General features: G+C 41.2%; 1 protein-coding gene across 3 annotated transcripts; it reads right to left on the bottom strand.

The window, feature by feature from the left end:
* Window positions 1–13: 13 nt before the first annotated feature.
* Window positions 14–16,355, bottom strand: plp1a (proteolipid protein 1a). Of its 3 annotated transcripts, XM_083560460.1 has the most exons (8): window positions 15,121–16,355; window positions 9,255–9,429; window positions 7,030–7,216; window positions 6,557–6,713; window positions 5,951–6,119; window positions 4,456–4,529; window positions 4,241–4,306; window positions 14–461 (listed from the first exon to the last, which is right to left on the bottom strand). In XM_083560460.1, the coding sequence occupies exons 2-8, from the start codon at window positions 9,256–9,258 to the stop codon at window positions 303–305; spliced, it is 816 nt and encodes a 271-aa protein (XP_083416586.1). In that variant the 5' UTR covers window positions 9,259–9,429; window positions 15,121–16,355; the 3' UTR covers window positions 14–302. The 3 variants fall into 3 exon arrangements, with proteins under 3 accessions (XP_083416586.1, XP_083416585.1, XP_083416587.1); XM_083560459.1 differs by lacking the exon at window positions 15,121–16,355 and having other exon boundaries at window positions 9,255–9,789; XM_083560461.1 differs by lacking the exons at window positions 14–461; window positions 15,121–16,355 and adding an exon at window positions 545–2,042 and having other exon boundaries at window positions 9,255–9,790.
* Between the last annotated feature and the right edge of the window lie 875 nt (window positions 16,356–17,230).

Here is a 17,230-nt window from a genome sequence, read left to right on the forward strand (position 1 = left end):
AGGGGGAAAAATATGGAGGACCATCAAGCCATGTATTTTCAAAGGGAACCTTAATTTACAACATAGTTTGTGTATCCAGACTGTAATGTGAGCCTTAAGGTTCAAAAAATAAAATAAAAAAAATTCCCAGAAACCACTTTTTCTTTTAAATACAAACTAAAAACGCACCTCATAATCATAGAATCTGGTATAACTGCTTATAATAATAGTAACCACTTTTAAACTTTTGATTCAATTTTCCAACTAAACATTTCTTTAACAAAGTATTTTGGCTCCACACAAGTCTGAACGTTTCTGGGAAATCATGCATCACAAGGTTTGGTGGCATAAGGGGAACTGATACTGCCGCCGTGGCGATTCGATATCCTGCTGAACAGCGCAACGCTCTTCTCCCCTTTCACTCTGTATTGCTTGTCTCGGAGCAGAATCTGCCACTTGGCCAGGTGTAGAGAACAGTGAATCTGTCAAAGAGGAAAAAATAACACGCTCTACATTCTCTACACAAACTCTTCCTGAAGCCTTGTTTCTCACAGAGAACGATACATCTTATCCGATTTCCTTTATTTATTACCAAAGTCTGCCCCCCCCCCCCATAAGAAAAACCACTCGCCGTATGACAAACACTTCTAACAAATATTGCTAGTAGTATAAAACAACAATTTGATGCATAAAGTGTAAATGAGGATTAGTTAAAAAAAAAAAAAAAAAGAACCAGCTATTTTTAAAAAAGAAGCGTTACACAATAACTATTATCTTCTCCTGATAGTTACAGGGATGAACACAAATGCAGTAGTAATGCAGATGGACTAACAGGAGTGTGTATTTGAGATGAACACAACTGACACTAGGGGGAGACTGAGCACCCAGGATGTCCTAGAAAGAAATGAACACTGTAAAATAAGGAAAATGTTCAAACTTTTGTACCGGGGGTGGGAGGGAAGTCCATCAGATGCAAGACAGTGTTTCGAGGCAACACTGGATTACAAATGTCTGAACGCATTACAATACAATACTTGCTTTCTGCCTTTTTCTGTTTGCCCATGATTGAAGCTTTGTATTCATCTGAGCTGATTGGTCTGATGGATGCTCGTCCACCCCCTTAGTTTCAAATCAGTGTTCGTCTCAAAGCCGGGCACGGCTCTATTATTCTCTGGACTGTGAGAAAAAAGTGCTGAGGTCACAGCAAGTCAGCCCACACTGGCATGTCTGGACACCATGGTGACCAAATGGGAAAGGTTATCACCATAGTAACATGCTAGTCCATCCCAAATAATAATAATTGAAAGAAATTATAAGCGCTATTTAGTATCTTACTGAATGTCTTCTTATTAACAGTTATTTAAAACAAAATGCATTTATCAAATGTAAAAAAAATAATAATAAAATAACTAAATTGCTTATTACACTACAGAGTAACACTAGACACCCATGCTGGATGGGATTGGAGGAAAACCAACATCCCAGACCGTGTAAGGGATGTTGGCACTTATAGAATAATAAAAAAAAACATTAAATCTATAGAGGGAGAGAGTACAAAAAAACCCCAAAAAACGAACAAGTCACACAAATCCTTTATCGAACATCTTGGTACCAAACGGCGTGCAACCCTGTGCTTCCTGTCCATCAGTGGAGAAAAGGCACTATTAAGACATGAGTCGGCACAATATCACACAATGAATCAACGGTCATCAAACAGTCTGTTGTCCTGCCGCCAGAATCCCTCCCCCAAAAAAAAGGTTCACCTCCATGGTTCTGGATCTAAATCAATACATGTTGGACCAAAAACAACAACAAAAAAAAAAACTCAGTTGGCCTTGATATAAAGTGTCAGTCAGACAGGAAGAAAGTCTTAAGGAGAAACCAAAAGGTGTTGAATTGATAGGTGAAGAAGTTCCTTCTGTCCTTCCATACAGTGCACAGTGGACAGAAACAGCATGGATTGCAGGAAAGGACAGAGTGCTTTAACACCGTGCACCTAAACCTTTCCTCCCCAGATAACGCAGAACAGCGAAATTATAGGTTGTGGAGACCGTGTACGTGAGCTACAGAGAGAGAGAGAGGACACACAAGCAAAAAAAAAAAAGTCAGTCAGGTTGATCACAAAAATATAACAAACTGGTACAACAGAATGACTTCTATTATTTATATTAATGTATATAACAGCAATCAGAAGAATAAAATAGCGATAAACAAACCGTAAATAAAATACACGTATTCTAACAGGACATAACGGCACTATTTAATACCACAGCGAATTCTCTAATCACATTGGTTAGGAGGTGGTAATTATTAATTTTTTTCCCAGTAGTCCTGGCTGTAATTCAATCACAGGTTTTTATTAGTATGCTCATTTAAATATGTTATGGTTTCTATAGTAATTAAATCATTCACATGGTCTGGGATGGTGGACGCTCCACATAATCTTAAGTCCAATAATAAAGTGAATACAAACGTTATTTCACAAATTATAATGTATTTCTTTAACATTTATTTGCCGATGACCAAACGTCTTTTATACCGTCATTTCCGGACTATTAAACGCACCCAAATATAAGCCGCACCCACTGAATTTGACAAAGATTTTTATTTTGAACATAAATAAGCCGCACTAAATAATGTCTACACTTTAATGAAAGACAGTTCCTGTTACACGGCTTGTATCTAAACAGTAGCCTACCAAGAAAGTCATTGTTCACGGTCTTCCTCCTTCCTTTCACAACTATTTATTTCGAGAGTTTTGGCATCGTCGTGCGGTTAAAAATCACCATCGGCAAAGCATCTCTCCCGATGCCGTGCAGCTCAGAACACAGGTGAAGTGTAGTTTTTTTCATGCCCGGTTGTTTTTAGCGTGACGAATGATTCGCATTTTTTGTAGACAGTCCGAGTGAGCGGCAGGTCAAACGTCAGAGGAACCTCATCAATATATATGATGTGGTGCGGCCTGATTCAGTGGGAGCGCGATTTAATATAAAGAGTTTAATTGGTTGAACCCGTTCCGCAATTTCATTGGTCTAACGTTATGAGGCTCAGTTTTTTGCGGCTTGAAGTTTGTGAAACCGGGAAAACCCCCGGAAAAATCCATTAATTAGCCGCTTCATTGTTTAAGCCGCGGGGTTCAAAACGTGGGAAAAAAGTAGCGGCTTATAGTCCGGAAAATACGGTAAACGCATTGTGGGTGAAGTGGATTTGGTTCCCCATGCCATGTATAAGAAGTGGTGAAAAAAACAGGAGACTTTTGGGGAAAAAAATTAGGACCCGCTTCATGTCTATCAGTCAAAGACACTGAATAGCTCTAATAGGCATTGAACTGTATTGTACAATAAATTGTACTATAAGTTTCACTGCAGGATATAAAATAAAACCTGCATTGGTTTTATCTACATAGCTTTCTATTTATTTATTTTCACAAAGGAACCATTTTAATTTTAAGGTTTAGTTTTAAGGCAACAATTCTTTTTTGGCCTTTCATAGGAACACATTTGGGCAGAGGAACCCTCTGTAATAATCAGTACATTTTCCACATTTGAGAAAATCGTCAGGATTTAGGAGTTTGTGCTTTCTGGTTTTTGTGTTCCAAGACCAGCTGCAGTTTTTGACTTGAATAATTGTTTATAGCTACTATATTGTAAGTGATATTAGGAAGAAACAAGCTTATTTTGCAGAGGTTCCACCATAATAAATGTAATTATAAGTAGACATTTAAGTAGGATATTTAGTAATCATTTTAAACGGATATAAATGGCATAAAAATCTAATTCGCTGTGGTGGAAGAAAAATTAAAAGACTCAGGATTTTGCTAGTGTTGGAAGTGGTGGGAAGAGCAACAGTGCTTCATGCTGCTGTCACACCACCCTGTTGTTGTTGTTTATGTTCTAAGAGCAAACCCTGTCTCATTTCCTCCTGACCTATCCAATGCTTGTTATTGCAAATGTTTAAATGTTCACCCTGTTATGTTTTCACGCCCGTTCTGGCACTAATGAGAGACTCGTGCGCAAAAGAGTCGCATGCAGACGCGTCACAGAGTCCTGACATTCTCACACTGCCATGAAGTCTGGCAAAATAATGCAAGACAAATACACAAAAACCGCTGTGCTCTGATGAGAACGCGCAGATGCGGTTGAGCTCATAAATAATGGAGGATCAAAATTCTTCTACACCTACGGCTGCGTTACACCATCCCGGAGACACACGATTAATTGTTCGCAGCATTTCAAGCCTGCGTTTTGGCCTTGTTACTCACCAGAGCCAATAACGTAATTCCGGCTCCAGCGAAGGCAGCAATGTAGAGGTCGTAGGTCAAGAAAAACTGCGAGACGGAAAAATGGGATTCACCAAGTCAGAACTGTAAGCGCTAACATTTGATGTCAGATCTGTCTCTGGCAAGCCGTCGAGGCCGACCCTCTGAGGAATCACTATGAGAAATAGAATTACATTTTGCCTGCGGGCATCACTTACCTCTCTTGTTTTGCATACATTGGACAAGGTCATTCCACAAGCTTTTCCTGGCACTGTGTTCCATGGAAGTAAACCTGGAGAGAGGAAAAAAAAAACCCCACAACTTATATAAGACAGTGGCAGCAAAAATAACATGCCAACTAGATGTATCAAAATGTATCATGTATCAAATCTTTCTATTTATCAGCACCAAATTCACAACAAAAAACAGAACAAATTTTAATAAAGTCATTTTTCCCAAAAAGTAAACTAACAATTAATTTCCAACACTTCACTTGGGATCACCATCCTGTTGCAGAACTTTTTTTTGTCCAATATGTTTAGCAGATTTGTCTAACGAATAAATTTCTTTCGGCTTCTCCGATCAGGGGTCGCCACAGCGGATCATCCGCATGTTTGATTTGGCACGTGTTTTTATGCTGGATGCCCTTTCTAATGCAACCCTCCCCATTTATCCGGGTTTGGGACCAGCACTAAGAGTGGCTGGGGTTGGTTCCCTGACCGGGGATCGAACACGGGCCGCAGCGGTGAGAGCGCCGAATCCTAACCACTAGACCACCAGGGGACTGGTATATAATCAGGAGTTCGTTATCGTCACTATGTCTGCAAGTTCACCAGGTCCTGTGGCAACCCCCCAGACAGTTGGTATGAGGTGCCTTCGGTGATAAACCACGTTCGGTTTTCACCAAACATAGTGCTGTCCACACCTTCTGGTCTAAGTCTAAAAGATGCAATTTTGCAAACATAAGCTTCAATCATATTCTTTTTGAAGAGTAGACCCTTATTCCTAACCACCCTTTTCAGTCATCAACATTTATATAGTTTTACAATAGGCCTCGAGGGCATGTGATATTGTTAGTTTAGGGGCTTTTCCTTCTATCTTTGAGCATTACACTCTCTGATCATGGACTGAGTTTGCTTGAAAGCACACTCCTGGGAAGATTGGTAATCGACTGGAAGGCTCTCCGTTTATAAACAATCCTTTTTAAATGTAGTATGGTGAATTTCAAATTGCTTGCCGATGGCCTTATAACCTTTCCCAGATTGATGAGCATTAACAGATCAGGGCTGATGCTCTTTCTTCTTGGTATGATATAGAGACACACATGAGTCTAACTGCCAAACAATCTGCTTTTAGAGATGGAGATAGTCACAGTTAATCATGCTTAGATCATTTTTTTTTGTGTATTTCATTAGTAAAATCTGGCTGCTAAACTTCTATAAAAATAAATGAGTTTTTCTTAAACAGATTCTGAAATATTTGTAAACCAGTTTTAGAAGTTGACAAAAACAGAGCTCAGTCCATCATGTATGAGGACACACACACACACACAATCCTAATAATCGGCTAATTTCATACATATTATGGCAGCAACCAAAAGACAACCTTGGAATTTTAATCAGCATTACAAGGGGCCAAATCAAATCCCAGTGCTGTCAGGAGGCAAAACAAGTGTGATAAAGATATTAAAAGCTTTGAGAGTGAGTTCATTACCAAACTGTCTGGCATCCATGCACAGCTGATTAATGCTCGAGGGCGTCTCTGAGAGAAAGTCAATGGTGCGACAGGTTGCAGCCATGTTGTAAAAGAAGAAGACAGGAAGTGCAGAGAAAGCAAAGACCAGCAGCCAGATGATGGCCAGGAAATACGTGATCACAATGAACTGTGAAGAAAAATCATAGAGAGACAAAGGATATCAATATCACTGATCCATCCCTCCCTCCCTCCCTCCCTCTCTCCCTCCCTCCCTCCCTCTCACACACACACACACACACACACACACACACACACACACACACACACACACACACACACACACACACACACACACACACACACACACACACACACACACACACACACACACACACACACACACACTCTATTGGAATTGTTTTAGGTGCTTCCTGTCATTTAAGAAGCTGAGTGTTTATATATTAGAAAGAAGAAGGGCAATTTCAAGCCATGGAAAGGACATAATCCTAATAAATTATAAAAACTAAATTGGTGTTCTTTATATAACACACACACACACACACACACACACACACACACACACACACACACACACACACACACACACAGCGAGAGAATCCTCACCGTTGTACTGAGACAGCGGCCACATACAGTGCTCCTGAACTCGCCAAATGTTTGCTTAGCCACACTGGTTGTGTAAAAGCCTTCAGCCAGCAGTGCAATGCAGTAGAGAAAGAAAAAGCTGGCCAGACCGTAGATAATGTACTGGAAGTACTCAATACTAAAAAAAAAAAAGAGAGAGAGAGAGAGAGAGAGAGAGACACAGAAAGAGGGTGGGAGGAAGTTGGAAAGAAATGTTAATCCTATATATTATCATGGATGAAAAAGTATATGCATGAAGGGTCTCTAGAGTTCTAGTAAATGGACCAATTTCTGGTCATCCACGGCAGAATGAATATCATTATGGGTTACTCTCAGATACTTGTTATAAAAGGTTCCATTTGGGTTAGACGAAGACATTTCACAGAAGCTCCATAAAAAAATCCTACATGAGCACTTCCATTACATGAGCCCACAGAGAATTACATGGCATTTACAGGTAGGCTAGAGTGATGTAGTCCTGCAGGTTGCGGGCGAAGTAGGTCTCGATGAGTCTCTCTGTCTCCGTGAGCGCCTGATGCCCACAGCCACAGAACAGCGCGATGCCAGAGAAGCAGAGAAGAGTCGCCACTACGGACGTGTAGGGCACTCCTCCCAGGCACCGCATGCAGCACTCATAACAACCTACAATACACAAAGAAACATTTGCTTTTAATCTTCCCAATAAACCGTCTTTCTTGCTATATTACCTTTAAAGAGGCTCACTCGCTTTCCTAAACCTTCATGAGCTATCCACTCCGAAAATACCTCAGGCTTTATTAGCTGCTTAACGTTCCCATTAAAAGGGATCAATTCATTTACCATTATACAAAGGAAAACCCGAAAGCAGTTTAGTTACCAAAATGATGACCAGCAAATGATTACAATTCTGAAATCTGAGTAATTATAATGTGGGGATTCATTTTCTGGAACAGCACCTCTAACAATCATTTTTGTATTCTTTTTAATATTTAAACCCTTATTTTTAATACGTTTTCATTTATATATTATTGACCCATTCACAGGTTCTTGTATAAGACAAAATGCTAAAACATATTTAATCAAGTAAAACATGTAAAGGTTGATATTGTTGTTCAAGAACTGTCTCCAGTGTCAGCATGTTGCAACAGTATTAGGAAACCTGTTGTCTCACTAAAACGCCGACATGTTAATTGTTGCATCGCATGACATCACCCTGTCACTAATTTTCCTACATGCGTATAATATGTTAAAAGGTTTTTAAAAATGATCCTAGCTCAGCACTTTTATACAATCGTGTTTGTATAAGTTTTGTGTTGTTCTTTGTCCACCAGTGACTCTCCAGTGGTGTCACGGTTCACAATGGTTTGAAAATAGTACAAATGAATACAGAGATTCTATTCATCATATTTTCAAAAAGTGCATATGCGTCCTATGATGAACACTGAGGCATTCACTCGCACCAGCTGGGTCTAGAATACGTCTTATCTTATAGGCCACAAGCAAGCAGGGATTCTTTCTTCTCTCTCCGCATTGTGTGCTGGATTGTAAATATCGGGGCGCACCACAGCCCACAGAGTGTGAGAAAAAAGGGAGGACCAAGGCACCAAGGGAGAGTGGCTCCACTGACAATGCGCTTTGTCTCAGAGCAGCTCGGGGGCACAAGGGCAAGCAATGTTGACGCAAACAAAAGGCCACAGCCACCTCGGCCACAAACAGATCGACTTTTGAAAGAGGGCACTGAGGGGAGGGGAGGGTAGGGAAGGGAATGGGATGGGAGGGGAGGTGACGGCTTATGACTGCGGGTGCAGAAAGCCTGCTGGGGGGCTGGTAGATTCTTACAAGGATGCAACAACAACAACAAAAACAAGAGGAGGTGGTGTTGGAGATGGGACAGAAGGTGCATGGCTGGGTTTCTAATCGGAGGACATTCTCCGAAACACACAAAGAAAATCTCAGCTGTTCACATAATTTCCATTCATTCTGCTGTATAAAGCCCAAGAAGCTTGTAGCCTAGTTCTACAGACAATAACATTTTAATTTAACACTATGTGTGGGAATGAGAAAATCAATGTTAGTGCAGGCAGAAACAAGGGAGCCCCTTAGTCATGATGGTAACTTTACAATTACAGTGAAACTAAAACGATCACAATAAAAGGCTGAAGACTACCAAGAGGTTGTGCAGAAACCCTATCTGAGGGAGAATTTAGTCCAACATGTCATGACAAACGTTTTAACGGCTATTACAAGAACATAAAAAACGATCGGACATTCGGTGAGACCCAGATGAGGATGGGTTCCCTATGAGTCTGGGATCTTTTAAGTTTTTCTCTTTATACGATCAACATCTGTCACCACTGGCTTGCTCATTAGGGTTACACTTATAAGAGATGAGGCATACACTTATCGGCATTAACATATACATTCAAATTTGATAACATTTCTCTTTCTCAAGCTGTTTTAGGACAATGTCCACTGTTAAAAGTGTACCACTGAATTGAACTGATTTAAAAGCCTGGTCTCTTTTTCACTTCATTTGATTCATTTAGTTAACAAGGTTACACAGGATTCAACAGGTTGAAAGAAAAAAATTGTACATTACAATTAAAAATATATTAAAATAATACTCTTCAAAAGACCAAAATGAATCAATTGTTTGATATATTTTTTTAACAAATAGTTACAAAATCTTTTCTTAACTCACCCATTGCTGAAGAAAGTGGTGTGAGTTTGGCTTGTTGCTGTGAGGATGAGATGAAGTGCAGGGCCTCGCCTCAGTGCTTATTAAAGCTCAGCTCAGACAAAGCACAGAGGACGATGACGGCGGCCGGGATTCGCTTTCAATGTCGCTTTTCAATGGAGTGCACTAGAATGGGAGGCTTTAAGCTCCAGCAGAATGAATGAGGAGGAGGTCAGGGCTCTGTTCCGCTCTGAGAAATTTACCCCAACCACACACGAGAAGCGACACGCATTTGCATCGTATTAGCGCCTCTTTTCTCTCTCTCTCTCTCCCCCATCTGGAAATCATGTTTCTTAACAAAGCGGTAATATTTTAGCTTTATGAAGGAAATGTTGGAAACAAAATTAGAATTACATATTATTGTTAAAAATGTAAATGAGTAAAGTGAGATTTTGTCGTGATTTGTAGTAATTGAATAGCAAGTAATGCCATCTGTTATCGGGGCATTGATAAGTTACTCACAGGTCGTCAGATGACGTCAAGGACTAATTTGCATATTGATTAGCTCGAGTTTTGTAATAATTATATATATTTAAAAATAATATAATTTAATACAATACACGCAAACTATATATATATATATATATATATATATATATATATATATATATATATATATATATACAGTGTGGAAAATAAGTATTTGAACACCCTGCTATTTTGCAAGTTCTCCCACTTAGAAATCATGGAGGGGTCTGAAATTGTCATTCGTAGGTGCATGTCCACTGTGAGAGACATAATCTAAAAACAAAAAATCCAGAAATCACAATTTATGATTTTTTTAACTATTTATTTGTATGATACAGCTGCAAATAAGTATTTGAACACCTGAGAAAGTCAATGTTAATATTTGGTACAGTAGCCTTTGTTTGCAATTACAGAGGTCAAACGTTTCCTGTAGTTTTTCACCAGGTTTGCACACACTGCAGGAGAAATTTTGGCCCACTCTTTCACACAGATCTTCTCTAGATCAGTCAGGTTTCTGGCCTGTCGCTGAGAAACACAGAGTTTGAGCTCCCACCAAAGATTCTCTATTGGGTTTCGGTCTGGAGACTGGCTAGGCCACGCCAGAACCTTGATATGCTTCTTACAGAGCCACTCCTTGGTTATCCTGGCTGTGTGCTTCGGGTCATTGTCATGTTGGAAGACCCAGCCTTGACCCATCTTCAATGCTCTAACTGAGGGAAGGAGGTTGTTCCCCAAAATCTCGCAATACATGGCCCCGGTCATCCTCTCCTTAATACAGTTCAGTCGCCCTGTCCCATGTGCAGAAAAACACCCCCAAAGCATGATGCTACCACCTCCATGCTTCACAGTAGGGATGGTGTTTTTGGGATGGTACTCATTATTCTTCTTCCTCCAAACACGTTTAGTGGAATTATGACCCAAAAGTTCTATTTTGGTCTTATCTGACCACATGACTTTCTCCCATGACTCCTCTGGATCATCCAAATGGTCATTGGCAAACTTAAGACGTGCCTGGACATGTGCTGGTTTAAGAAGGGGAACCTTCCGTGCCATGCATGATTTTAAACCATGACGTCTTAGTGTATTACCAACAGTAACCTTGGAAACGGTGGTCCCAGCTCTTTTCAGGTCATTGACCAGCTCCTACCGTGTAGTTCTGGGTTGATTTCTCACCTTCCTTAGAATCATTGAGACCCCACGAGGTGAGATCTTGCATGGAGCCCCAGTCCGAGGGAGATTGACAGTCATGTTTAGCTTCTTCCATTTTCTAATGATTGCTCCAACAGTGGACCTTTTCTCACCAAGCTGCTTGGCAATTTCCCTGTAGCCCTTTCCAGCCTTGTGGAGGTGTACAATTTTGTCTCTAGTGTCTTTGGACGCTCTTTGGTCTTGGCCATGTTAGTAGTTGGATTCTTACTGATTGTATGGGGTGGACAGGTGTCTTTATGCAGCTAACGACCTCAAACAGGTGCATCTAATTTAGGATAATAAATGTAGTGGAGGTGGACATTTTAAAGGCAGACTAACAGGTCTTTGAGGGTCAGAATTCTAGCTGATAGACAGGTGTTCAAATACTTATTTGCAGCTGTATCATACAAATAAATAGTTAAAAAATCATATATTGTGATTTCTGGATTTTTTTTTTTTTAGATTATGTCTCTCACAGTGGACATGCACCTACGATGACAATTTCAGACCCCTCCATGATTTCTAAGTGGGGGAACTTGCAAAATAGCAGCGTGTTCAAATACTTATTTTCCACACTGTATATATATATATCTTCTTCTTCTTCTTCTTCTTTCGGCTGCTCCCATTAGGGGTCGCCACAGCGGATCATCCGTCTCCATACCACCCTGTCCTCTATATCTGCCTCTTTTACACCAACTTCCTGCATGTCTTCCCTCACCACATCCATGAACCTCCTTCTTGGCCTTCCTCTTTTCCTCCTACCTGGTGGCTCCATCCTCAGCATTCTTCTACCAATATAATTCATGTCCCTCCTCTGCACATGTCCAAACCATCTCAATCTCGCCTCCCTCACCTTGTCACCAAAACATCCTACATGTGCTGTCCCTCTAATAAACTCATTTCTAATCTTGTCCATCCTCGTCACTCCCAACGAAAACCTTAACATCTTCAGCTCTGCTACCTCCAGCTCCACCTCCTGTCTTTTACTCAATGCCACTGTCTCTAATCCATACAACATCGCAGGTCTCACCACAGTCCTATAAACTTTCCCTTTCATTCTTGCAGAAACTCTTCTATCACAAATCACTCCTGTCACTCTTCTCCACCCACTCCACCCTGCCTGCACTCTTTTCTTTACTTCCCTAACACACTCTCCATTACTTTGCACTGTTGACCCCAGGTACCTGAACTCCTCCACCTTCTCCACCTCTTCTCCCTGCAACCGCATCACTCCACTGCCCTCCCTCTCATTCACACACATGTACTCTGTCTTACTCCTACTGACTTTCATTCCCCTTCTCTCCAGCGCATATCTCCACCTCTCCAGGCTCTTCTCAACCTGCTCTCTACTCTCACCACAAATCACAATATCATCTGCAAACATCATAGTCCAGGGAGACTCCTGTCTGACCTCGTCCGTCAACCTGTCCATCACCACTGCAAACAGGAAAGGGCTCAGGGCCGATCCTTGATGCAGTCCAACCTTCACCCTGAACCAGTCTGTCGTACCTACTGCACACTTTACTGCCGTCACACTGTCCTCATACATGTCCTGCACCACCCTCACATACTTCTCTGACACACCTGACTTCCTCATACAATACCACAACTCCTCTCTCGGCACCCTGTCGTACGCTTTCTCTAAATCCACAAATACACAATGCAGCTCCTTCTGTCCTTCTCTATACTTCTCCATCAACATCCTCAAAGCAAATAAGGCATCTGTGGTGCTCTTCCTCGGCATGAAACCATACTGTTGCTCACAGATGGTCACCTCTTCTCTCAGCCTGGCTTCCACTACTCTTTCCCATAACTTCATGGTGTGACTGATCAACTTAATTCCCCTGTAGTTACTGCAGGTCTGCACATCTCCCTTATGCTTAAAGATCGGTACCAGCACACTCCTTCTCCATTCCTCAGGCATCCTCTCCCCTTCCAGAATCCTGTTAAACAATCTGGTTAAAAACTCCACTGCCATCTCTCCTAAACATCTCCACGCTTCTACCGGTATGTCATCTGGTCCAACCGACTTTCCATTCTTCATCCTCTTAATCTCTGCTCTCACTTCCTCCTTACTAATCCTATCTACATCCTGCTTCACCAACTCCACATCCTCCAACCTTCTCTCTCTCTGATTTTCCTCATTCATCAGCTGCTCAAAATACTCCCTCCATCTTCTCAACACACTCTCCTCACTAGTCAACACATTTCCCTCTCCATCCTTTATTGCTCTAACTTGCAGTACATCCTTCCCAGCTCGGTCCCTCTGCTTGGCCAATCGGTATAAGTCCTTTTCTCCTTCCTTAGTGTCCAACCTCTTATACAGTTCCTCATATGCCTTTTCCTTGGCTTTCGCCACATCCCTTTTAACCTGCTGCCGCATCTTCTTGTACTCCTGCCTACTCTTCTCATCACTCTGTCGATCCCACTTCTGTTTTGCCAACCTCTTTCCCCTAATGCTCTCCTGCACTTCCTCATTCCACCACCACGTCTCCTTGTCTTGCTTTCTATTTCCAGATGTCACACCAAGTACTTTTCTAGCCGCCTCCCTCATCACTCCTGCAGTAGTTGCCCAATCATCCGGCACCTCCTCACCACCACCAAGCCCCTGTCTGACCTCTTCCCTGAACCTCACACTACACTCTTCCTCCTTCAGTTTCCACCATCTTATTCTTCTTTCAAACCTTACTTTCCTCCTTTTCTTCTTCGCCTCCAAAACCATCCTACAGACCACCATCCGATGCTGTCTAGCTACACTGTCCCCCGCCAACACCTTACAGTCTCCAATCTCCTTCAGGTTGCATCTCCTACACAGAAGATAATCCACCTGTGTGCACCTTCCTCCACTCTTATACGTCACCCTATGATCCTCCTTCTTCTTAAAATACGTGTTCACCACTGCCATTTCCATCCTTTTAGCAAAATCTACCACCATCTGCCCTTCCACATTCCTCTCCTTAAAACCATACCTACCCATCACCTCCTCATCACCTCTGTTCCCTTCACCTACATGCCCATTAAAGTCTGCCCCAATCACCAATCGTTCTTTCCTAGGTACACCATCTACCACTTCATCTAATTCACTCCAGAATCTTTCTTTCTCCTCCATCTCACAGCCAACTTGTGGAGCATAGGCACTGATGACATTTATCATCATCCCTTCAACTTCCACCTTCACGATCATCACCCTATCAGAAACTCTCTTCACCTCCACTACACTCTTACTGTACTCTTCCTTCAGAATCACCCCTACACCATTTCTCTTCCCATCCACACCATGATAAAACAGTTTAAACCCACCTCCAATGTTCCTGGCCTTACTCCCTTTCCACTTGGTCTCCTGAACACACAACACATCTACCTTTCTCCTCTCAATCATATCATCTATCTCTCTCCCTTTACCCGTCATAGTACCAACATTTAAAGTACCAACCCGAACCTCTACTCTCCTACACTGCTCCTTTTCCTGCCGTCTCTGTAGACGTCTTCCTCCTCTCCTTCTCCTCCTTCGGCCAACAGTAGCCCAATTTCCACCGGTACCCTGTCGGCTAACGATACCTGTGGCGGTCGTTGTTAACCCGGGCCTCGACCGATCCGGTATGAAATTCTCATTTGTGATCCGCATATTTGATTTGGCACATGTTTTACGCTGGATGCCCTTCCTAACGCAACCCTCCCCATTTACCCGGGCTTGGGACCGGCACTAAGAGTACACTGGCTTGTGCCCCCCTAATGGCTGGGTTTGTATATATATATATAAACTTCATTATATATATATATATATATATATATATATATATATATATATATAATTAAGTTTGCATGAAGTTTGTGTGTTTATATATATATACATATATATATATATATATATATATATATATATATATATATATATATATATATATATATATATATATATATAGTTTGCGTAAAGTTTGTGTGTATATATATATATATATATATATATATATATATATATATATATATATATATATATATATATATATAATTATATATAAATATATATATTATATATGCACACACACACATACATACATATATATATATATATATATATATATATATATATATATATATATATATATATATATATATATATTCAAACTTCACGATGTGCAATTCAGGATATTATTATAAGTATAAATACACAAACACAGACAGGGAATGCACTGGAAAATGGAAACTTCTGAAACTTTGAGTTGGCGACCCTGGGCGTCTGCAATTGTTTGGAACCAGTGCGACCTCGCTTCGAACCCCTTGCCATTACTTATGATCAAGCAGTGGAGTGCTGGCAAGGAGGGTTCACTATAAAAACCTTTTAGAAGAATGTTGATAGTGTGAGTCTGCACAAAGGGTATTTCGGCGTGATTAAAAGTTAGGACGTAATGAATGTGTATTGTCTGCTCATGCGAATACAACATGGGTGCGTAATTTAAAAGTAACAGCTCAACACAGCGATGATGCGTGTTGTTGAATGGAGAGGTTGAGGGTTCCTAATGATGGCAGCTCAAACAGCCTCAATATTCTCTGCCTTTCGAACACCACCTGGGGACTTAGCTTTTAAGGCTGAACCCTTTTTGTTGTAATTAAAAGACGGGACACAATCATAACGTCTCTACTGGTAATGAATATATATTACAAACACAGAGGCCACCTCACCCAGGACCAAACTACTTGGTTCTATCAAGACATCTCCAAAAAGACATGCTTTGCATAGAGCACTCCCCTTAATGCAACTTAACCTCAGGGATGAACTGGAATGCTGACTCTACACCAGAACTTATTCAACAGAACTTATACAAATTTTTGCAGATGAAAGGTGCAAAGCCATGCAACCATGCTCTAACATCTAGTGGAAAGCCTTCCTAGAAGATTAGAGTTTATTATGGCAAAAACAGAGATTAAATCTTGAATGGGATGGTCTGAAAGCACATATGGGTGTGATGGTTAGGTGTCCACAAACCTCTGGCCAAATAGTGTGTCTAGGTATATCTGGACAACGAAACTTTAGCAATGCATATCACAAGGTCTCATTAATTGCATAGGAAAAATATAAGCTCTGTCCTTTATGATAATTTGTACTTTGATTGGAGAGTGAATGCTTTGTCTAACTTTTAGTTTCTCGGGATGTGGGCTGAAAAAATATTAGTCCCAACGCACATCTAGGGGATGTTTCACTCTGTGTAATTACCTGACATGACTGTCACTGATTAGCTGTTAAAATCTCTGCACTGGGCTTGTTAAGGCTGATTAGATGTCGCCACAGTGCTGTTTTTATCCATTCGGTGTACTTATCTTGCGACCTTTAGTGATGCTGCTGCACCTTGTTCTATAGAAGTCTAAGTAAACTGCTTTAAGAAATTTGCTAACAGCAAATAATTTGAAACAGTAAAGTCAAGTCAAGTCAAGTCAAGTCAAGTTTATTTGTATAGCGCTTTTCACAACAGACATTGTCTCGAAGCAGCTTTACAGAAAACAACAGTGAAGGTGAATGGTGTGCGTTTGTCCCTGATGAGCAAGCCGTGGCGACAGTGGCAAGGAAAAACTCCCTTAGATGATATGAGGAAGAAACCTTGAGAGGAACCAGACTCGAAGGGGAACCCATCCTCATATGGGTGACATCAAGAGTTTACAAGAGTTGTGAAGTAAAGAGCACGGTTAGTCATTTGGGAGCAGCTATGATCAGTGATTAGTCATTTGGACCTTCGGCTCACACAAATGCAATTCAGTTAGTACACACTGTTGGTGAGTTGACATTTGCGGCAATCAGCAGATGCCCTTGTCCAGAGTGACGTACAAAAGTGCTTTCAGTCTCTAGCAATGAATAAATCTACACTGGTACACTAGATTACAACTTAAGATAAATCAGCCCACAACTCTGTTGAGGTTTTTTTTTTAACAGAGCAAACTTGGAAAGTGTTAGTTTAAGTGTTTCAGGAAGAGGAAGGTCTTCACCTGTCACTTAAAGCCAGGGACATCAAGGGAAAGTTAATTCCACCACCTTGGTGCCAGAAAAGAGAAAAACCTTGAAGTATACTTACCTGTATGTACCACCCTGAGAGAAGGTGGGACCAGTTGAGCAGTGCTGGAGGATCTCAGACAGTGTGGTGCAGTGCGAGGTGTGATGAGGTCTCTGAGGTAAGAGGGTGCTGGTCCATTTTTGGCTTTGTAGGCAAGCATCAGGGTTTTGAATCTGATACGTGCAGCTACTGGAAACCAGTGAAGGGAGCGCAGCAGTGGGGTGGTATGGAAGAACTCAGCCC

This window comes from Silurus aristotelis (assembly GCF_946808225.1).
Source record: "Silurus aristotelis genome assembly, chromosome: 14".
NCBI lineage: Eukaryota > Metazoa > Chordata > Actinopteri > Siluriformes > Siluridae > Silurus > Silurus aristotelis.

Excerpts from the sequence above, each read along its gene's own strand:
- plp1a (XM_083560460.1), bottom strand. Across the intron at positions 6,714-7,029 it reads TACATCACTCTAGCCTACCT|TATTGAGTACTTCCAGTACA; the intron begins GTAAATGCCATG and ends TTTTTTTTTTAG. Across the intron at positions 4,307-4,455 it reads ATGTATGCAAAACAAGAGAG|TTTTTCTTGACCTACGACCT; the intron begins GTAAGTGATGCC and ends TCCGTCTCGCAG.